We start from the raw sequence: 23,451 nt of genomic DNA on the forward strand, positions 1-23,451 counted from the left end.
TGCAAGGTCTTACAAAGCAGAAAAGGGGTGGGATATAGTGCTATTTGTATAGTCACATTTACACTTGCATGCATTTTGTTCATGCAGTGGTACATAATTTTGAAATTTCTGGCATGCATATTTTCCAGGAACTAGTCACGAACACACCATAACCTGTGTGCAAACAATGCGGGCAGTGCCTATCAAAGCATGTCCCATTCACATGAATGGGTTACTACCTCTTGGAGCAAGTCGGGCAAAGCAATGTCTCCTAGTCAGCAATTCCCTCTCCCACACTGTCCGCGCTTTCTTTTTTTCTAGTTTATGCCTCCTCCCTGCTCTTTCCGCAACTGCATGTTTCTTCTGCAATGAAAGCTTCTTCTCTGGAGCTCAACATCTTGTAGGTCCCTTGCAAATAGAGGAATCAATAAAGCTAGGGGTGATGCCTGCAGGACAAAGTGGGGCCAAATAACAATGCTTCGCAGATGCGGGAAGTGGTGGTGACAATGCATACCCCTGGGGGAACAATGCGCGTTGTGCGTACTGTTGTCGTGTACTAGACATAAACAGTATTTGACATAGGTGTAAATGAGTGGTGCGGAAGCATGGCATTTCGTGCCGATGTGCACCATTTTCGGTCACAAATTGCGTGACAAATTTGTCACTTATGCGCAAACGAGTCTTCACGCTTTTCATGCGTGCCTTCTAAATGACACGCATTGCCAAGGTAACTTGTAGGACAATGCGGTGACACAATGTTTGCAAGTGTAAACGCTTATTCTTTGAATGTTGGTGCCCCCTAGGCAGCTGAAGGAATCTGCTGCAAACAGTCCCTTTTAACTGTGAGCATTATTTGGTCCACCGACAAAAAAAGTACACGGTGAACACGAACGACATACTATTAACGCTGCTTCACTTCTTTTTACTCTTGCATGACACTTAGGGATTTTAAAATGTGACTTAAAACATCGCCTGTATGCTTCATTGGCCCTTAAATCTCTACAAATGCAAATAGTTTTCTTGTGATTACTCCACGCTGTCATGATAAATGGAAGGCGACGATTACTTTTCACGTGACAGGCTTGAGTGGTGCTGTCAAGCAGCAAACTTCAGGCATGTTTTTACACGAACGTCTCAGGAAAGTCGTCATTCCAAGCATTTTCTAGAAAGTCAAAGCCGCCCGCAGCAAGTGGAGTCTTAGCTGCTGCTGGCTGGGAAACGCTGCAAGATAAGAGCCTGTAATGGCAACATAGCCTTCTTAGTCGGCCCCTCAGGTGACACAGCACAGTACAGTGGACAACTGCTCTGACGTGGCGTCAACTTGCTAATTGTTAATTGGTGCAGGTGGTGTAGTAGTTTTAGACTTTACAATTATGCCTATCACTGCACACAAGTCTTACCAGTGACAGCAGGAACTAATGGCAGGAAATGTGTGCACCAGGTGAGAGTTCAACTAGTCTTTTACTCTGTGAAAACATTTTTTTGCGTCGCTCACCTTTGCTTAAGCTGTGCTTGAAAGCTTCTTGCCAATATTCTCATTGTGGACTTGCTTTGTTCTTCTTATTCTTGCTGGCCTCACTGTCAAAGGAAATCAATTTTGACACTTTTTAATAATTAATTACTCTTAAAATGTGCGCACATTTTCATCCCATATGACCATCAACTCAGTAAGATGTTACACGCCTGCTGTCTTTTTCCTACCTTGCAGGAATAATTGAAAAAAGTGAAAAAGTGCTTCTGTTTCTGTTATCTGTACTGAACTATGTTCTCTTCTGATTTTTTTTTATCATTCCCAAACATCATCAGATGTTACATTAAAAGATGCCTTATTGACATTTTTGCTTTGAACTTGAACGTTGGACACGTGTTGTTGCAACACGCACTGTTTTGCCGCTCGCCCGCAACACAACAGCGTGACGATAAATCAAAGTCATTACCCAAAATGGATGTGGCATGCAAAATAACACCTTGTGTCAACTGATGACTCACCCCTCTGGCAGTTTCTTTTCACCTGCTTCACGCTGGCAGACGTGAGGTGTCTGCTGCGTGTTGTGCGTGTCATGTCATATTTGTGTGTCGTGCGTGTCAAATTGTAGTTGTGCGTTGGGGCTTAATGACACACCTGCGTGAGTTCACAAAAACCCAGGGAGGAAGAGGAAACTGGAGCTGTGCTGATGATCGACGTGTGTTTCAGCTGTAGGGCTGCTGGGGAGGGTTTCAAGGTTACGCCACTCCTCAGCTGGGGGAACGACGTCACACATCCTGCCATCCATGTCGCACTTCCTCTTACAACACACACACACACACACACACACACACACACACACACACACACACACACACAGTAATGTGCCAACAGCAATTGTTTCTTTTTATTCCTTTTGCCACATGTCAACGCCAGCATAAAACCGTTATTAACTATACTATAGGGATGTCCCGAGCCGATGTTGATATTGATATTCGATTATATCAGGGGTCACCAACGTGGTGCCCGCGAGCACCAGGTAGCCCCCCACAACCACATGAGGTGCCCACAAGCCTGCTTTTCATTCAGGTTTTCAGTTAATAATGAAAGAACAGTAGAAAGAAATGCATTCTGAAATACAACATGTGAGTTGTGGACACCAGCATTTTGTTAATATTCTGGTAAAACAAGCATATTCGCTTTGTTTGGGTTTAAAATAAGCTCTGAAAATAAATGTTACAAAAATGAGTAGCTCTTGGCCATTTTCATTTTGTAAAAGTAGCTCTCACAATGAAAAACGTTGGTGACCCCTAGATTATATTGACACTCTGACACCAGCAGTCGATTCCAGTATGTCAGAATGTTTGCTAGCGTGCTAACAAAGTAGCAAGTAGCAGGATTGATGATGCCAGCCATGTGGCAGCTGAGTGCAAAACTTGTCATGCACAAGTTTCCCGTGGTGGCACAGACTGGGGAAAGTTTAATACAACCAACATCATCGCGAATATGAAGCAGCATCGCACAGGAAACACCTACAGGACAACAAAAAGTCATTAGCTTAATAGAAAAGAGCAAACCCCTGTGGCTCCGTCATGAGACAGTTTAGTTTTACCCTACTGATGATGTGTTGTTGCAATAGTAATCCTGAGTAATCATTAAATGTTTCATTGAGCACCTCGAACCTCGCTATATTATGCCTTGCTGCCACTACATTGAGGATAAAACTATACACCACATATGCATAAAGACGTAAATGGGTGAGTTTTTCTCATACCTACTGTTGCTGACTATTGTTTTCTGAGCACTTGATAAGCCTTTTCTAACATTCACACTACAAAATAAATAAGTGTGTATGAGTCGTGTTGATTTCAGATCAATATCGGTATCGGCCGATATTCAAGGCTGCAATATCGTATCGGAAGTGAAATAGTTGTATTGGAGCACTCCTACATATTTTTTTTCCTTGTCAAATATTAAAAGACTTGTGCCCCAGTTAAGCACATTTGAGAGTGCAGAAATGTGCTTAAAGCGGTTGATTATTGCAAGTTGCGGTTTACTAATTCTGCTTTCAATCAGTTCAGCAGCAAAGCATTGCATTTCAAGGTGCCCAATTTGGAACCCAGTGTATATAAATCCCGAGCATCCATTGCTTGCAGTTAATTACTTGATGAAAACATCACGACAAGACCAGACATTTTGTCTGTTTTATTTAAAAATTACATGCTTTAAAGGGTCCCTGACATAATTCATTTACATTGCTTAAATATATTATTTATTGTTTGTAATCATGTTGTACATTGTTCAATTTGTTGAAAGTGAACGGTAAATTCACAAAAGTGACATTTGTATTTGATACCGCCAGTTTTTCGCAGCTCAGCCTCATTTCCGGATGTGACGTAATGAGGGTAATACCGCTCAGCTAAAGCAGAGTAAATGAACGCTTCTCAGAGGTAGATCATCGACTTGGTTCAGTATATCTCTCATCAAAATAGTAGTTATGACAAAACGTTTTGTTGCTGCTGGATGTGTACAGCATCCAAGTGACACTGTAAATTTGTTGTCTTTTCCAAAAGACGAAAGTTTAAGACAACAATGGATGAAGCAGATGGACGCCCAGCTCTATTTCTGTCCTTTGCAATGATCATTTCACTGACAACTGCTTTGAAGGAATACCTTCTTTACAAGAAGCATTTGGCTTGAAAGTACAGTATAAAGGTGTTTGGAAAAAGGATGCTATTCTGCCGGTACACAGAAAAAACGGGCATAGAACAACTACCGCGTCAAACAGATTAAATTATTGCTTGTTTACATAATGTTTTGTAAACACTAGTCCACAATCGCAACAAGGCTGCAAAGCATTATACAGCTTATATAAACTTTTTTTGACAGCGACAACTAGTTCGTCATGGCTGGCTCCATGAACTACCAGTACAAATGTAATTTTTGCTCATTTACCATTTGCTTTTAACAAATGGAACAATGTAGACCATAATTACAAACAATATGCTGTATAATGTATTTAAGCAAAGTTGATGAATCATGTCAGGGACCCTTACGGTTGTCTTCAAACGTAAAATTTTGAGCGATGCTGAAAGAAGTCTCTTGGTAAGTTCTCGTTTGGTGGATGATGCAAAGGGACATCATCAATCACAAGCTGCCATCTTGTTAACCACACCAGGCTTCAAAATATTACATCAACTTGACTTTTTGTCAACGGCTTTCAAGTTCATTTGAACTTGCGTCCTGAGTGAAGAGTTCAGGACAGATGAGCAAGTCATTCACAAGCTTGTAAACCTTCATCCAAACTTAGCATCGCATCCCCCCATTCATTTGTTACAACATTCCAGCAATAATTATACCTTCTCTTGCTCACACACACACACACACACACACACACACAGCCACACAGGCCTTTTTATAATGAAGCTATATTATAATTATAATCAATGGACTGCAGGAGTATGCAGGATGGGGGAGGGTTGTGGGGCTCGGCGTAGGGAGTAGGGCTGCACAAAAAAATTGGAAAATTTCACGCTAACATGCAATCTCATTTCTAAATGATGCAAAAAAAAAAAACAAAAAAAAAAACGCTGCATCACAAACAAATGCCACCAAGAAGAACTCAGCAGCCAGAGCAAGTTGGCTCCGCTGCTCTTTCACTGCTCTGGTTCTGCATTACATTAATTAATATCATTCATGCATGAATGTACTGTTGAGTGAGCCAGCGTGTTATGTTTTTGACTTGATGGATTATTTTCTGTCTTTGTATTCATTTCTGCCAAGAAAGTCCCCCCACCCATCTGGTACCTCTCTTGTCCAACGGCAGAAAGACCATTGGAAGTTTCCTTACAGCAGAACAAGCAGAACAAACATGAGAAGTCTCATAAAAATTATAATAATAATGGATAATAATTAAAAAAAAAATGTGTAATTTATTTAAAACGTAAGCACATGGCCCTGAACATGGTGTGCGTGTGGAAAACATTGTCCCAGAGTATCTCATTTATAAGCAAGAAAATTGTGATTCACATTTTTTTATGCAGAATTTGTGGGGGGGCAGAGGCTCAAAGTGATGCAAGGTCGGCCCAAATGATGATGGTGCCTCCAGACAAAAGACAGGGCGGGCCCAGGCGTGGAAAGCAGCGTAAAGGGAAAGGAACGTCTGGGGGAGGGGGGCGGCCCAAGACAAGGAGACGGTGGGTGCAGAGGGGATGATTGGGGGAAGGGTGATGGGGATGAGAATATGAAGGTGAAGGAATAGATTGGAGGAAAGCATTTTCTGCTGGATGAGCATTTGGTCCTGAAGCTTTTCTTTTCTGTGCAGCTGAAGCTAGTTTGTTTATAAAGGGCCTGTTTGTGTGCGCAGCAGATGGGGGGATTTGTCTGCACTGTTTATGTTGCAACAACTCACCTCACTTGACCCCAAAGCCGCCACGGAACGCCTCACTGCTTGCACAACTCTTATTAATCAACATTGTATTCACTGTCATTGTTGTCTACTTATCAAACTTATCACACAAATTATTTTCAGTTTATTTTTAATCCAATTTTGAATACGAAAATGAAGTTTTGGTGTTCAAACACGGCTGTTTGATACCGTTCTACTCAATAGGGACATACTCAGGCGTCATGTTATGTGTTCGAATCTTCTGCCACTTATTACTTGTGTTTTGGTCATACAATCTAGAATTGGGGACTTATTTCACCTTCTTAGCAGGAATTTATCTCCTTTTTGTTGTAAACATGTGCCCCTTGGTCTTCTTCTCTTGTGAATTTGATGTTGTTAAGGCTGCACCATTAGTCCTCCATGGAGGAAGCGATCGATGGAAGTGTATACATGCAAGAGTTATTTGGTTTCCAATCGCATGTGTGTAAATCCGACCTTTAAAAAGTCTAACACGATCTCATTAAGGTGTTGACATCCATTTTAAAAAGCTGGTTACAACCCAATTCATGAAATGTATGTTTTTATGCATTTAAACATAGTGAATTAGAAATGTTGATTCACTCTGCAGTTTGTTGGGTATATGCAGTGTATATACATAATTCATTTAACCGTTTGTCAATGTTCATAAATAATTTCTTTAGGTGCCACGGTGTGGATTTTATGTATCAGGAATAGGTGCGATAGATTATTTCTTACATCAGATCCACTATAATAATGATGGCATATCTAGAAATTGCAATTTTTTTTAGCAGGACAAAGTTCACTGTATTGAAATATGTGACCAAATTGATGTCTGGCCACACACATTTACTGCAAGTGGGACATGAACTGTAGTGGGAAGCTTTTTTTTCTGAGAAGACTCAGTTGGTGGCAGTGAACCTCACAAATAAATGTCTTTGCTGATCCTAATGGCCCATCTTGTCTGTCCCGTCAGCACACCTCCCTATCCACCAGCCGCTCAGACAAAGGGACGGTCTGGTCGAGCCGCTCTCTGGGCGCCCGATGTCGAAACTCCATCGCACTGTGTTCGGACGAGCAGCCGCACATTGGGAACTACCGGCTGCTCAAGACCATCGGCAAAGGCAACTTTGCCAAGGTCAAACTGGCGCGACACATCCTGACGGGCAGAGAGGTGAGTTGCCATATTCACTGAACATTGTAGTGTTTCATCTATGAACACACTGACCTACATTTTCATTAGTTTACTTGTTAAAAAGCCATGAAAGAATCTGTGTGTGAATCATGTGAGTAACAGTGGTTTAGCGTGTTGGCTTTTCGTAGTCTTTGACAAGGTCTCTGTTGATTTGACATTCTCACAGTCTCTGTTGGTTTGCGGTCCACACTTCCTGTATTTTCTCACTGTCGAACACTGTAGTGTGTTTGTTCACCTTGGAACCCTACTGGGAGCATGGAACCTGGAGGACGTTTGTGTTCACAATCAGCATTATAAGCCGAATGCGTCACTTAAATAGAAACCTCAGTCTGTTGAAACTGCATTTGTGTATTTACCTAACAGTTGTATGGTTGTATTGACTGTTGTTTCTTTTCGGTCTTGTTTAGGTTGCAATAAAGATCATTGATAAAACACAACTCAACCCGACCAGCCTTCAGAAGGTGAGTGAAATGTTTTGGGAAAACAAATTTAAAAATCCACTTGTCTACACACAAAATCATTCTTCTAATAATGTCTGTAGGCTCATAATGGCAATAACATGTCCTCAAGCACTCCTTCAAATAACATCATCTCTTATGCTAACTTTATGTGTAGTCGGACTTCTTATGTTAAGTTGCGTGTGTTTACTCAACAGCAGACCATCTCTACAAAAATCTCTGTGTTATTAGTTTCAAAGGGTTCGACGAAAACTGAAACGTACAAACACCGAGGCAATTTTTCCCATAGGAACTAATGTAAATCCAATTCATCTGTTCCAGAGACCCAATAATATTAACAAAAATATATACAGTATTTCATAGAGAATACTGTAAATTCCAGACCATAAGCCTCTACTTTTTTCACACACTTTGAACCCTGCGGCTTAAACAATGATGCAGCTAATTTATGGCTAAAAGAAGTACAGTTCCCATGACACTGGGGAGTGCAGAGTCAAGAATTAGTGAATTTCTGAAGTGGAAGCTAATATCACATTTTGAAGTCCTATGCAGCGATTGTGTTTTCATCTGACAAATCTTAAGTAAGTTTGATCAAGTGTAGAATTACTAGCTGTTAAACTCAGATGGAAAAAAAGGGTCTCACGTCAAATCAATTGGCCCCCAATTGGCAAGTGGGGGTAGGATTGCAAAGTTTATTGCAGCGGTCCCCAACCTTTTTTGAACCACGGACCGCTCGGTTTGTGTTCCCACAAATCTCTGGCAGACCAACTATGAGGTGAAAGAAAAACTGTAAAAATACAGTATAGTAGTCTATCTGTGCAGCATGGGAGAAAGTTGGCATGTGCACAATAAGTGCGTTCAAGAACTGTCGAACAAAGTAGCAACATATACATGCAAAACCTTAATCATAAAACTTAATCTCCCATGGGAGAACTGGGACATATGGTTTTCATAGATGATTTCAGTAATGGCCAACATGAGTATTTGGACATGGCTTAGCCAGAGGATGGTGACCTACCACCACAAATACTGACTTTTGTTTTATGCTGTTATGTGAGCAAAAACCTACAGTAACCTCCTCGGTGGAGGTAATCACATGTCATGTATGGTATCAGCTGAGAGATGGACTGCATGTGATCTTCACAGGTCTCAAGTGTTTTCTAGCCTTCTTGATAGAGGAATATTATAAGAAGGAGTTGAAAGTTGGGGGCCATTATTGATTTCTGATGAATTTCCTGTTCAACAGAAGGCCCCGCAAGTGTTTGAACAGCTCACTATTTCTTCGCTGGACGTGCCAGCATGCCAGTTGCGTTATCTCAAACGTACAGAAGCTTTCAGATAAAACATGAAGGGTTTACAAGTCTGTCAGAATTTTGGTGGTAGTCTGTGTGACCGCTTGTGTTCTCACATTTCATACAAAGTAGCTCTTTGTTCTGTTTGTCAATTGTGCTGAACAAACGTCACCCGGTCTTGTTATTAGTTGACTATATCACCGACTTGGCTACAGCGAATACACGATCGATACCAGCATCCCACACGCACACACCTCGCCTATTGATGAGCACTGTGTTGGTTTGCTAACATGTTGAGGCTGGCTTTTGACAACGCTGGACTATTGATGGTGTCTGGCCTGTGCAATAGTTGCTCCCATCTGGCCTAGATACTGGCCAACACTGCAGCTTTAACACCTCTACTGCTGACTGTTGCCATATAATCAATGAATTCATTACTCAAGCAGAGGTTGGACTTGGGTCCTTAGTTGACCCTGAATCTTCATTCTGAAAAAGTCCTCAAGGTGGGGCTGAGTAGAGGAAGGAAGGAGTCTGAGGGGAAAAGGACAGGTTGTAAGGCGTTTTTTGCTCCATTGTACGCTTTCAACCTGGTGTTCCAACTTCGAGGAAAGCCCTTTCCTGCAGAAAGCAAGGTCCGTTAATTTCATGCTTGGAGGAGTTTGCTGTGGAAGAATAAGAATAGACAACTGCTTGTCCTCCGGAGTCTTATCCAAAAGTCTATTTTGAATGGCCCTTTTTTTGCCGTAAATGTCTCCGTTGGGCTGCGATGCAGAAAATGTACATTTTTCATCCATTGTTGTTTTTGGTTGGCAAGTACTGAACCATGCTTGGACTCTGAGTTCAAAAACACAAAAGGACAACCTTGCCATTTTAAGTAGGTGGTTGTCATGTAAATGCTCCCTGAGGCTGCTTGATAAAGTGTTTGCGTGGTCATGGGAGACTGTGTTGAGGCCATCATCTAACCAATGCTGGGAAGGTCTTTATCCCCTGCACTGGCCCCCTAAACCGGGAGCTGAATTCCAGACAGGCGAAACAAAAGGGCCCCGGCTGAGGTGGGGAGTTGTTGGGCCTTGGCACAGGAGAAAGACAAGATAGAGAGCAGAACTGAATAGAACAGACCAGTCGCCTCTCTGCCTTTTGTCTGCACGTGTAATACAATTATATGCATTGCTATGTCTGTGCGGCATCATATTGTTGCCTCTGAGTGCTTTTTTGTGGTTGTACACACAATAATTAGACGACAAAGACGCAAGAGGGCAGAAGGAGCACAAGCACAACACTGACATCCTGTCTTGTTAGTCAGGATTGTGATGCCTTGGGAGTGCTAAAAAAAAAATGCAAAAAATACAGTAGCAGTCTATCTGTGCGGCGAGAGAAAGTTAGCACACGCACAATGGTCATGTGTCAAGTGAGACGGATGTAACAGAGAGAATCCGGCCACTTTTCAAAATAAAACATAATGGAAATTATTTTTTCTTTCTGTGCGGCCCGGTACCAAATGACCCACGGCCCAGTAGCGGGCCGAGGCCCGGGGGTTGGGGATCACTGACATAGAGGAGATGCTCAGCCTGGTTGAACAGGTCAGACGTCATGACACATGAATCGAGTACTTCACGGCCGAGAGACTAAATGAAATCCACACAAGGAAACGCGCATCAAAAGGAAGGTGTGTTGCTGTCCAGATTGCATTAGCATGTAAGGTCACATGTGTACAATTATGTTGTCTCATCATTGACTTCTGACCTTCACAATCACACACACACATCCCAGTGGAGCCATGACAGAGAGCAGCTGTGTGTGCAGCTTTAGCCTCGGGGATTAATACCTGCGTTGTCATGACAACAGTGACGCTGCCGGGCTGTTGTCACGGCAGAGAGCCAGGGAGTGATTTAAGGAGGAGTTGAAATGAAAGAGCCACAGAGTAGTAGAGTTATTCTATTGGCACAGTGGGATGGAGAAGCCTGAGCAAAATGAATAGTCATCATGCACGCTGAACTCAGTGCAGCGCGGCAGCCGATCAAGTCACGATTGATGGCATTGTTGATCAATAGCTCCCTCAGCAACATCCTGAACCCCCCCACAGCTAAGCTTCCTGCCTCTTTCAGCTGCAAACAAAACAACATAGTACATAAAATCGCTCTCAGCACTGCTCCACCTTTGTATACGCCAGACTAAATGTAAAGATGGAACATGTAACGTGGAGGTGACGGAGGACAGGCTTATCCCTTAATTCGTCTTTAAGCACTCAGATGACCAAATGATGCTCCACTTACTTCATTTAATGTTTGAACATGACATTGCATTCTTCCCATTGGATCTATTGATGCATTTTTCTCCTTGCTTTCTCGTGTTCTATTTGTGCTTCGCCTTCCTGCTGATGTTTATTACACACACTTCCATGTATGTCGTCTTTCCATCCATTATACTCTCACAGTAACTTGTAGTACAGTCGGCCTGTCTCACAACAACTCATGATGAATAAAGTGCTTCCTATAAGGAGTAGCTGAGTCGTCATCTGGTTTTATCTTCTTAATTCCAACAATTTTACACTTAAAAAAAAAAAAAAAGTCAGCCAACACACTGTAATCTTTTAAAAGGCATTGTAACAAATCTATTTATTTAATAAAGCAGAAAGGGGCAAGGCGGGGAACTGTATGATGGATGAGGAGTGCACAACCAGGGGAGGAGGCCCCCACTGTCAAACTCACATCACTTCACGTTCCCCAGGGGTCACCTGGTGCATAGGTGGCTAATTTGTCCACTTTCACAACTTCACTCTATCACGCTTTTTCCTAATATATTACCTTTTAAAAATCATATTGACTATGGCCTTTTATTAGTAAAAAAAATTGCATATTTAAGCAAATTTGATGTGTTTTTGGCCTAAATGACCTACAATACAAATATAAGAAGGTATTCAGGAGACATACTGTACTCACCCATTCAGTATTTTCACAGGTTAGTGGTTGTGTAAGAACTGTGCGCGTGCGCGTGTGTGTGTGTAATTAGAATGTAGAACTAAGTAAGTCCTTACACGGTAACACTTTATATTAAGGTGCTTGCAATAAGCCTTAATAAGTACGGTAGTAATTAAAGTTAATAAGACTCTTATTATATTAATAACATTAGGGTTAGATATAATGCATTATATCAATAATACATTCATCTTGTGTTATTGATTTATTACATAGTACATCCTAATCCTAATGAGATACTTCTCCCACAGCATTTTTAATGATTAAAGGGATAGTTTGGATTTTTTGACATAAAGTTGTGTGACATCCCCATCATCTGTGTAGTCCGTTAACAGCGGCTTATCCCCCACTTGGTCTCCTAAGTCCAGTTCTGGTCGGAGTTCGGTGATGAAGAACGTAGTTCCGCTTAGTTGGTGGGGACATTTATATAACAAGTTTGGCTTCTCAAAACAATATGCGTTCAAAAAGAGTAATACATTTGCACCACAAAAATGCCTTCTCAAAAAAATCAGACCTCGCAAAACGCTCGGCGTTATGTCTCCCGCCATATCCCTACGCACTATCGCCTGTGCATTCGTGTGTATGTGATGAACACACTTGCAGTAATACCATTCTTCTTCCGCGACGGAGCGGTGCGGCCATCTTGTTTACATATATGTTCCACAGCGGAAGAAGATGCGAGTGTCCTCATCCCGTACACATGAATGCACAGGCGACAGTGCACAGGCATACGGCAGGAGACATACTGTGTAGCGCTGAGCGTTTTGAGATTGAGATTTTTTTTTGAGAAAGGCATGGTGTTTTGAGACTTACCATGAAACATTTAGCACTAGCGCTAAGGGGGATAAAGTGGTGTCTTACCTGATAACTTGTAGCTTCAGGCTTAAAAGATAAGGTTCTGGTTCCTCATTTGTCCAAAAGTAGTAGTCGTCGGCGGCTTTCGTCATGTCTGCCATGATTAGTAGTAGCAAACGGACACGTACTTGACACGCTGCAGTTGTTGACGGAAGTTGCATTAGTTCCTATAGGCTATGTGAAATCCATGCGCCTATGAAAGAAGTTCCAGTAATAAGTTATCATGAATGTACCTGTTAATGCATGATCACAGCAGGTATACAAAACGTTGTTAAAGGCTTTTTTAGAAGGCTTTGTCATGGAAATAGGTGGGTCCAGTGATGTCCATTATTAGCTCTATCATGCTAACTCGTTTTCTCTCTTTAGAACGCACAGAAAAGGGAAAGAAATATGTGTTCATGTTTCACATAAGGATTGTGTACAGTTTTCCTTTAAAGGCCCAACTTTGGCTCAAGTCTTGTCAGTGGATCCAGACAGCGTGCAGCAGTGTCAATAAATTTGCTATCACCAACCGGTTTAGAAAGGCTGGACTACTTACTGTGTGATGAAGAGGACAGCACAAGTTCAAGGGCTAATTTGCCTCGAGACGAAAGTGACACTGAGAGCGGCAACAAAAGAGAGGGAGAGAGAGACTGACAAAGTGTATGATGAAGGAATTATGAGGCTAATCAATTCCGACACAGAAGAATACGAATTTTGTGGTTTTAGTGCAGAAGGAGGATGCTGAAGACAGTGACTTACAGACAGTGCAACTACAATTATTGTCTATTAAGTGTATTTTTGCTAATATTTTTGGTTGTCTGGAATAGATTAATTGCTTTGGGTTTCATACGTTTTGATTTTCTAACAAATCAATAATAAAAACAGAGGTATCACTGTTACTATTTCAGCTGTGTGATGTTGACCGGTTCTCTCCTTTTGCATTGATTTTTTTCTCCAGCTGTTTCGTGAGGTACGCATCATGAAAACTCTCAACCATCCCAACATAGGTGAGTTGTGCGTTTTGTCGTGTTTTGTCTTTATTTGCTGTGTTTTATTTAGTGACACGCCCCCTCTTTTCTCCTCTTCTGTATGTGTTTACAGTCCAGCTGTTTGAGGTAATAGAGACAGAGAAGACACTCTACCTCATCATGGAGTACGCCAGTGGGGGTGAGTGGGGCTTCATGAACCCTCTTCATTGTTTTGTGTTTGATTGTCTGCTAAGTTGCTCACAAATCAACAAAAAAAACACAAATCAACCAAATTTTGTGTGTGTGTGAGACCTTTTTTTTTGCCGGCCACTGTACAGGGGTTCTCAAATGGTCTTAACCTGGGACCCATCTTTTCCAATAGTCTAATGTTTTTTTTTGTTTGTTTTTTTTGTATTATTTTTTACACATTTTTTAGTCATTTAATTTTATTTATATTAATGCATTTAAGTCATTATTCCTTATTATTTTAAGCATTTTCATTTGTAATTTTTTTTTTTTTTTTTACCCTTTTATGGTATTTTGACTTATTTTTAATTACTTTTTTTACACTGTCATTTTTATTTAGATATTTTTTTGCTGTGATGTAGGTTATTGTTATTTTTTATTTTAATTATTATTTTTTTATATTATTATTTTTACAATAAAGTCTTTTTTTTTTACAATTTAAAATTATTTTTTATTTGTATTTATTTTATTTTTTCCACTTTAAGTCATTTTTGTTTTTTTTATTTTTTACATGTTTATTAGTTATTTTTATTTATTTTTGTCTTTTACTTTTTATTTGTCATTTTTATTACTATTTAATTTTTTGCACGTTTAAGTCATTTTTATTTTTTTTTTACACTTTTATTTTCGTCAATTTTAGTTTATATTTAATTATTTCTGCTTTCATATTTTTACTTTTATTTTGTATATGTTTAAGTCAAACCGAGCAAATTTATTTATTTTAAAACTGCCATCTGTTGAAACATTAATACACATAATTGCATGTCCAAAGTTCCTTTTTGAGGAATTTATTAAGGAAATGAGGACTATTTTTTTTTATATTTTGCGCCAGTTGCAGTGTTTTCAAGTCATGTCATTTTTAAACGGGGCATGTTACTATCTTGAGTTTCCATGAAAGACCCCATCAGTTGTTTGTCTTAACGCTTTTTTTGTCTCACTTAAAAACAATGTTCCGCTGCTTCCCTTGTGCTCCTATTTTTAATGCCTCTGTTTTCCTTTCTTCTCCTTCTTGATCTTTTCATCAGCGTGTGCTGGACCCTATCTTGCTTCTAATACCTAACAAGGAGCTAGTCGTCCCCCCCACATACATCATGTTAGCTTACAGTGGAGCTGTGCTGCTGCTCACACAGAGACACTCACTTGACATTGCAAACCAGGGGTGCCTAAAGTGCTGCCCGAGGGCCATTTTCAGCCCACAGCTTGCTTTTTTTTTTTTTATTGGCCCACGCATCCTTCAATTTTTCTGTGTGCGGCCCTTGGTGGGAAAAGTTTGAACTCCCCTTTTGTAAACAATCACAGCTGCATTTTGACCTGTAAAGCTGGAGTGCACTCGTGACTCGTCACATTTATGAGGCTTTGTAGAGCTGGTGACTAATTTTTAGTAATTTGCCCGGCATTGTGGTATTTGAACCAGATTGTTGCTTTGCTTTTGTTTTCTCAGTCGATTAATCTAAAGCTTGTTGTTTCGATTAAGAGAGTAATCCGTTAGGCCCTAGACCATTTCTTTTATTGGCCTGCGGTACGTTCTAAAAATATAATTTAACAAGCAAACTAAGAAAAAAACATCAGTAGCTGCAAAAATGGAAAAATCAGCAGTAGTTTTGCAAGAATAAAGTATCAATTTTAGAAGAACAAGTCGGAATCTAAAGAGAAAAAGTTGAAATTTTCCCAGAATAATGTTGTAATATTATGAGGGACAAATAGTGTAATTTTAGTAGCATAATATTGAAATATTAAAGAAACATTACAGAATATTAAAGAGATTTTTTAAAGTCGTAATATTACAAAAAACAAAACAAAACTAAATAAAATTGTAATTTTTGGAAAATGAGATTGCGTTACGAGGATGGATGGAAACTGCAGAAATGCAAAAAAGCAATATTACGAGAATGATATAAAAATATTCAGAGAAAAAAAATTGGCATTCTAAAGAGAAAAAAGTTGCAATTTTACGAGAATTAACTTGAATGTTATGAGGAAAAATAATGTCACTTTATTAGCTTATAGTTGAAATATTAAGAAAAAAATAAAAAGATTTTTTAAGTCGTACTATTATGAGAATCAAAAATTTTATTTTTTGGACAATTAGGTTGGGGAAAAGTTATAATATTATGGGAATTAAGTTAAAATATTATGGGAAGACACTGTGTTCTAAATTATTATGCAAATACGATTTTAGTATTGTAAACATAGAGATAAGATATGCCTTTATTAGTCCCACGAGGAGAAATTCCAAATGTTGTATTTGAAACTCGTTATGAAAGTCATTGATGGCATCATATCTTTTTGGATTACTGATATCCATCTCGGACAACTGTCATAGTTAGTTTGCCAGGTGAGCCCAATTAAAAGGAAACTACTTAAAAGTGATGTTCCACATTATTAAGCATGCCACAGATTTCAAGCAATATGGGAAAGTAAAACGATCTCTCTGCTGACAAAAGTGTCAAATATTGCAATGCCTTGGACAAGGCATGAAAACATTCAATAATTCACAAAAAATTTCATACGGTGAAGAAATTTGTGGCTGAGTCAGATGATAACTGGGGTTGTGTCGTTAAAGGTGTAATGAGAAAGGTTTCTGCCAGACCGAATCAAGAGAGCACCTGCTAAAAAGCCATTACAAAGCAGCAAACAGCAACATTTGAAGCTGCTGGTGCCTCTGAAGTCCCATGAACCTCAAGGTGTAGGATCCCCCAGAGGCTTACAGTCATGCATAAACCTGCTATTTGGCCACCCCTAACCAATATTCACAAGCAGAAACGGTTGCATTGGGCTAACAAATACATGAAGACTAATTTTCAAACACTCCTGTTTACTGATGAGGGCCGTGCAACCTTGGGTGGTCCGGATGGATGAAGTGAAGTATGGCCAGCACATCTCAACAAGGCTGTGAGTCATGTTGTGGATCGGAATCATTGGGAGAGAGCTGGTAGGCTCTTTATGGTCATTGAAGGTGTGAAAATGACCTCAGCAAAGTATATCGAGTTTCTGACTGACCACTTTCTTCCATGGTACAATGGAATGGATGAGTGGATTAGTAAGGAAATAAAAATATTCATATCTGAGAGGCTGAAATCAGAAGATATTTCCATTTTCAAATAAAAAAAAAAGATTATTGAATACCAAAATAGTTGTTGATTAATCAATTAATTGTTGCAGCTCTAAATCAGATTGTATTGTATTGTATTGTATTGTATTGTACTTTATTTATCCCACAGCAGGGAAATTCACTTGTTACAGCAGCAAGCAAGATACGCAAGTAAAGAATACATAGTGACACATGGTTCAAGTGGTGCAGGTGTTGTAGAGCCTGACAGTGGTCGGTATGAAGGACCTGCGGAACCTCTCCTTCTTACACTGTGGGTGTAACAGTCTGCTGCTGAAGGAGCTGCTAGGGGAACCCACAGTGTCATGTAGCGGGTGTAGCATGTATCAGATATTTGAATAAACTCCTCTGAGCTTTGGTTGTACGAATACAAATTTGTCTTTCCTTGCAGGGGAGGTGTTTGATTACCTCGTGTCTCATGGCAGGATGAAGGAGAAAGAAGCCCGGGCCAAATTCAGACAGGTCAGCTCACTACACGTCCTACCATTTAATTGTGGTGAATGACAAAGGAAAAGAACACATGCATTCATTATGACTGAGTTGCAGAAGCTGATACAGTGTGTGCGCCAGAAAAAGAGTTAATGTGGCCTATAATTTAGTGCTGGCTAGTGGGACAGTGTGACGCAAAAACCACCACAGACATTTCCACTGCGGTGCAGACATAATAAAACAAACAGTGGGTGTGAAATTCAGATGTCCAATCTGTTCTGTAGCGTCGTATATGAAGCACATTTTATGTTCTTTCCACAGATTGTGTCAGCAGTGCACTACTGCCATCAGAAGCACATTGTTCACAGAGACTTGAAGGTGAGCACGCACCATAGCTTCATGTCAAATATCAGCCATACATTAAAAAAGACACCTGTTATTTTATGGCAGCACTGTCAAGTTAGCATAAATGTAAATTGATGACGTGCTCCGGCGTCCATGTTGGTTCCTTCAGGCGGAGAACTTGCTACTCGACGCCAACTCCAACATCAAAATTGCCGACTTTGGCTTCAGCAACGAGTTCACAGCCGGCAGCAAGCTGGACACCTTCTGTGGCTCTCCGCCTTACGCCGCCCCAGAACTCTTCCAAGGGAAGAAGTACGACGGTCCAGAGGTGGACATCTGGAGCCTGGGCGTCATCCTCTACACGCTGGTCAGCGGGTCACTGCCCTTTGACGGACAAAACCTGAAGGTGGGCACAGTCTCTGATGCTTCGGCTGAAGCTGTGTCCTCTTAGGTTGTTTTTCTCCTAAGCATCAAGATAACACAGTTTGGGGTTTCCAGTGATCCCTATTTATGTTTCTTCATCAAATCAGTGTCTCTGTATGAAAATCACCTTGTGTGAATGTTTCCTTCAGGAGCTGCGAGAGCGTGTCCTGAGAGGGAAATACCGCGTGCCCTTCTACATGTCTACAGACTGTGAGGGAATCCTGCGCCGCTTCCTCGTCCTCAACCCGGCCAAGCGATGTTCGCTGGAGGTGAGCAGGAACTCTAAAGGACATTACTGTATAAGACAAAGTAGATGTAGACAAAAGACCGTTTTACTGTTAATATTGTGTTCATCAGCGTTTATCTGTCATTGTCTTTACCAGCAAATCATGAAGGACAAGTGGTTGAACGTGAGTTATGATGGAGAAGAGCTGAGGCCTCACACAGAGCCTGAGGAGGACTTCAACGATACCACTCGCATCGGTCAGTAAAAAGACCCTTATGGTTGGGCATCATTTGAATTTGAATTTCAGTTCCGATTCCTCATTTTGATTCCGGTTCCTAACGATTGTCGTTTCCACTACTTTTAAGAGGTAAAGTCATAAAAGTTTGCATGGTTTAAATGAGGACGCTAAATAGAGTTCTTTTAGAAATGTCTGAACTTTTCCATGAGTTGTAAAATGATATGTGCTTTTTAGCAACTTTTCTATGAATTTGTTAAAGGGCTATTTTCAACCAGTATATAAATATCAATCCATTCAACTTGAATATAAATTACTGTAGTTTCTTTTTACGGTAGTACACCTTCACAAAATATGTTTACAGTGTTCCCTCATTTATCGCGGGGTATAAGTTCTGAAAATAGCCCGCAATAAGTGAAATCCACCAAGTATCCAACTTTATTTGTTCACAATTATGATGTGTTTTGAGGCTGTAACCCTCCCACTCACCATACAGTTTATACACTTTTCTCAGACAGGCATTAACATTTTCTCACATTTCTCTCTTGTTTAAACACTCTCAAAGTAAAAATTTTGTTGGAATTTTAGTGATCAATCTACTAGGTTGGACACAATAAATTGTAAGTGATTCATGTGTATTCACTTCTCTGACCGCGCCTTGTTCTGGCGCTGTTCAGCTGTAACGTTTTTGTATCCTTGTTAAAACATATTGCTCCTGCCGTTGTATTGTCCTCCTTGTCCTACTCCTTGAACCGAAGATTCATTTAGCTGATGAGCTTCTTCTTCTTCTTCTATTGTTTATTGGCGTTAGCAAGCAGCTCACCAGTTTGCTAGCCACCATTGACCACAACAGGAAACGTAGATTAGCTGTAGACGATTGTCAGTCAATCAAGGCGCAGAACACAATGGGCGGGCTCTCCATTAGCCAATAAGGACTGTTGTGGCTCTGTATTTAGCCGGCTATTGTCCACTGTGGGTTCCTAATAGGGTGGTACAGGCACATAAACGCATACTGAGACAGATGGCGCCGCACACGTCTTCAACTTTCACATGAGTATACAACACTCTCTACTGGTAGCAGTGGTAAACACAATAACAGATACATACAACAGAGCACTGATAGCTTGCTCTGATACACCACAAGAACGCAGAACACAATTGCACTTAATAAAACCAGCGCAACAGCAAATCTGTAAAAGGTGAACCGCGATGTAGCGAGGGAACACTGTACTTTTGAAAAGTAGTACAGTTTGTTTTTTGTTGCCTCAATGTTGATGTAAGCAATTTTTTTTTTTTTTTAGAACACCCGTATTTTGTTAACACAAGTAAATAGGATATAGCCCAAAGCGCTCTTATTGTGAAGGCCAGGATTGTGTTGTGTGAGTTAAGAAGCTCCCTTTCACTGTTGCTATCAGAGACTTACTGTGCAAATGAATAAAAGTGTAGCCGTAGCTCCCGTCCTTTATTTACACCAAAATTGCACATCAGGTAGCATCCTGAAACCCTGGGTTACATTGGCATGAGACAGAGGTCATTTATTGTCTGACTTCCCTGATTCTGATTGCTTAGAGGAAGTCTGACGTAGCGCATCAAAGACCAGGTAGGGTGTTATTTCTACACCATGAATGTGTGAACATGAGTCATGTTGATGGTACACCCTCCTTTGAAAGATATCATTGTGTCGCAAATGTCTCTCTTATTTTTGAAGTGAAGCCAAACTTTTGAGCTGATGCTTCTTCGCTGGTTCTCGCCGGCTTCTTCTTTGCTGGTGTTCGTGGCTATTTCTTCCGGTCGGTGAAGTGGGCATCGAAACTAGGAATCGGAATAAAAACATTTGAACGATCCCGTGAGAATCTAAATATTAGTCCCAGTTTCCAACGATGCTCGAGGCTCAATGCCCAACCGTACTAAAGACCCTCTGAATTGCCCAAACACTAATGGTGAATGACTGCATTAAAATCACTTTCATTGCCCTGTTCTAGACGTGATGGTGGGGATGGGCTTCACCAGAGATGAGATCAGGGAGTCTCTGGTCAGTCACAAGTACAACGAAGTGACAGCCACGTACCTGCTACTGGCGCGCAAGACTGAGGTGAGGGCATCAACATCTTGCTACAGCCTTGGAAATTGATTCTTCTGGTTCTGACTTGACCAAGGGGGAAGCTCTCAAAACGTATTCTCATCACTCTGTTTGTGGTCTCAGGCTGAAAACAGCGTGTCCCGGTCCGGCAGCAATCTCAGTCTCGCTCGAGTCCGGCCCGGCACCCTCACCAACGGGACCAGCAAACACTCCACTTCCTCCACTGGCGCGACACCCACCTCAGCCCACAAGCCACAACGCAGTGTCTCAACCTACCAACGCCAGAGACGACACTCTGACTTCTGTGCGCCTGCTTTTGATCTGCACATTATGGCCTTGTCTTCTGCTTTTTACGTGACGTCTCCCATCTCTTAGGTGGTCCAGCTGCTTCGGGGTCTGCACACCCCAAGCGCAGTCCCAGTGGTGTGGGAGAAGGAGCGGCGCTCAAGGAGGAGAGGTTGTCGGTCCGCAAGCCCAGCAACAACACTGTTAGCTCACGGAGCATCCCGGCCCCCTCCAGTCCCATGGTCAGCTCCGCTCACAATCCAAATAAAGCAGAAATACCCGACCGACGCAAGGAGGCCAACTCAACCACGGTAAACACGGAAAACTCTTCTCATGTGACTAATCCAGTTGAGTAGAGTATGCTGTGACACATGCGCTGTGGAGAGAGAGAGAGAGAGTCCTAGCTTTAGCTCAGGGGTCTCAAGCCTGACTTAACTGCGGGCCGCTCGAGGTAGACTGAGCGAGGTAGGGCATCACGTGTTCCACATAAAAACTAAATATAAAAATATGATATATAGTGTCGCTTGGTGTGCTGTCAGCTTCTCAGCGTGCCTTGCGGCACTTGTTTTGTAAAAAGTTGCTGAAGATACATGTTTAGAGCTAACAATCATAACATAGTTTATGATTTCCCGTAGTAGTAGTAGTAGTTGTCCTGTGTGTGTTTATTTATCTGTTGCATGTTGTGCTGTCATTTTTGTGTTTGCATCGTAATTGTAGGTAGTGTCCCTCCTGTTCATTTCGCTGTGTGACAAGCTATTGGCTCTTGCTTTAAACAGCCTCTTTAAGTACGCTAAAGTGCCTCTGACCATCTCTTGTGGGACTCAAGATCACGGGCCACACTAACACTAAACCTTGAAGTCAGTAGGCTGCCAGTCTGAGACCCCTGCTTTAGATAGATAACATGTAAGTATCAGGCAGAGTTTATTTAGCCAAATGTGCAGATTAGAATGTGACAGAGTTCGGTGAACTGAAACCGCAGCTAGATTAATCTGAGATCAACTCTTTAATATATTTAAAGAGACATTTTTTCAGACCAGTCAATGCAGAGGTGGATCTTGTTTGTGATGATGGAGAGTGAAAGTGCCTCTTACACTGGAACAACTTGAGCCTCTGTGTTTAGTGTGAAGCAGGCGCTTCTATGATGTCAGTCTTTTTTTTTTTTTAATTAATTTTTTAAAATTTTTATTCCAGAATAGCGTCTCTGCTAGTACCATGACTCGAAGGAATACATATGTGTGCACAGACCGCTCCAGCACTGACAGACACTCGCTGCTCCAAAACGGCAAAGAAAACAGGTAGGTGTCCTAAGTTCACATTTAATTGGATTAAAGTGCAGGATGAGCAGTAAAACCATTGTCAACTTGTCCAAACACTAATTCACTTGAGTTCCCATCATAGAGTTAGGTTGCGTCCTTGAATATGCGCCAGCTCATATGGTTTCTAACCCCCGTTGGAAGTCTTTGTTTGGGGAATAATGTTACGTCAAGCAAGTAGTTATTGCTTTGAATGCAACGTCCAAACTAGCATTTAAACCTACTATAGGATTCACTCATTCTTTTATACCGGTTATACTGGTATAAAGTTCTAGAAGTTATACCAGAGGTTTGTCTCACGTATTTACGGTCTCTTTAGGAGAGCATAAAGGGCTCACACAGTGTGTATACAGCCAAAATGCGCTGTGTGTTTTTGTTTTGACAGATGGCGGTCTGCTTCTCAGTCTCACAGTGTGTCAGACACCAGCGCCTCTTCCCATTCTGTCCATGTCTTTCACCCTCGGTACACTTGTCTCCTTTCAGTCCTCCTCATTGCAATGTCATTAAGACTCGGTGTGCGTTCACACTGGTCATTTTTGGTCTGGTTAAAACAAACTCTTGTCTAGTTTGCTGTGCTGGTACGGTTTGTTTGGTCAAGTGTAAACGCAGTCCAGGACCACACAGAAGGTTACCCATTGTAGGGAAATTTTAACACATGCACATGCACGCACACATGCCTGCACACACATAGTTCAGTTCCAAATGTCCATCCATCCATCTTCTATGCCACTTATCCTCACTAGGGTCGCAGATATGCAGGAGCCTATCCCAGCCTATCCCAGCTGATGCGAGAGGCGGGGTACACCCTGGATTGGTCGCCAACCAATCGCAGGGCACATATAGACAAATCAGATCTGTCAAAATCGTCTAAAATGGCCAGTACTGAAGGGGTTGGCTTTTGAAAAATGGCTGGGATTGAGTGAGTTAATTAAATTGTTATTTAAGAAAATTCATATTGCTCCTATTTTTTTCATTGAGGAGCTCCTGTGCTCCTATTGAAAAAGCTGTCTACAGCCCTGTCCAGACTAGAGCATTGGGCCACAAGTGTGAACCACATTCAGTAGTGCCGCTTGACACACCTTTTACTTTCAGAAACGACTTCTATAAGGGCTTTGCTTTTGCGGTACTGAAGAACCGTGTGAAAAGCTATGTGGAGTTAGGAAGCAAGAGCGAGGACACAAAGCAG

At 41.2% G+C, this 23,451-nt stretch overlaps 1 protein-coding gene across 8 annotated transcripts in view; it reads left to right on the forward strand.

Moving 5' to 3' along the window:
* mark4b (MAP/microtubule affinity-regulating kinase 4b) overlaps positions 1–23,451 on the forward strand; it is a 38,898-nt gene that overhangs the window by 6,037 nt on the left and 9,410 nt on the right. For all 8 annotated transcript variants that reach the window (XM_054795219.1, XM_054795218.1, XM_054795221.1 and 5 more), the window contains exons 2-14: positions 6,826–7,023; positions 7,452–7,505; positions 13,565–13,613; positions 13,708–13,773; positions 17,321–17,391; positions 17,680–17,736; positions 17,873–18,109; positions 18,276–18,395; positions 18,510–18,609; positions 20,570–20,679; positions 20,791–20,971; positions 21,043–21,263; positions 22,144–22,247. In XM_054795219.1, coding sequence (XP_054651194.1) covers positions 6,826–7,023; positions 7,452–7,505; positions 13,565–13,613; positions 13,708–13,773; positions 17,321–17,391; positions 17,680–17,736; positions 17,873–18,109; positions 18,276–18,395; positions 18,510–18,609; positions 20,570–20,679; positions 20,791–20,971; positions 21,043–21,263; positions 22,144–22,247 — 1,568 coding nt within the window. The remainder of the gene's footprint in view (positions 1–6,825; positions 7,024–7,451; positions 7,506–13,564; positions 13,614–13,707; positions 13,774–17,320; positions 17,392–17,679; positions 17,737–17,872; positions 18,110–18,275; positions 18,396–18,509; positions 18,610–20,569; positions 20,680–20,790; positions 20,972–21,042; positions 21,264–22,143; positions 22,248–23,451) is intronic.

This window comes from Dunckerocampus dactyliophorus, chromosome 12 (genome assembly GCF_027744805.1).
Source record: "Dunckerocampus dactyliophorus isolate RoL2022-P2 chromosome 12, RoL_Ddac_1.1, whole genome shotgun sequence".
In the NCBI taxonomy this organism is placed as follows: Eukaryota; Metazoa; Chordata; class Actinopteri; order Syngnathiformes; family Syngnathidae; genus Dunckerocampus; species Dunckerocampus dactyliophorus.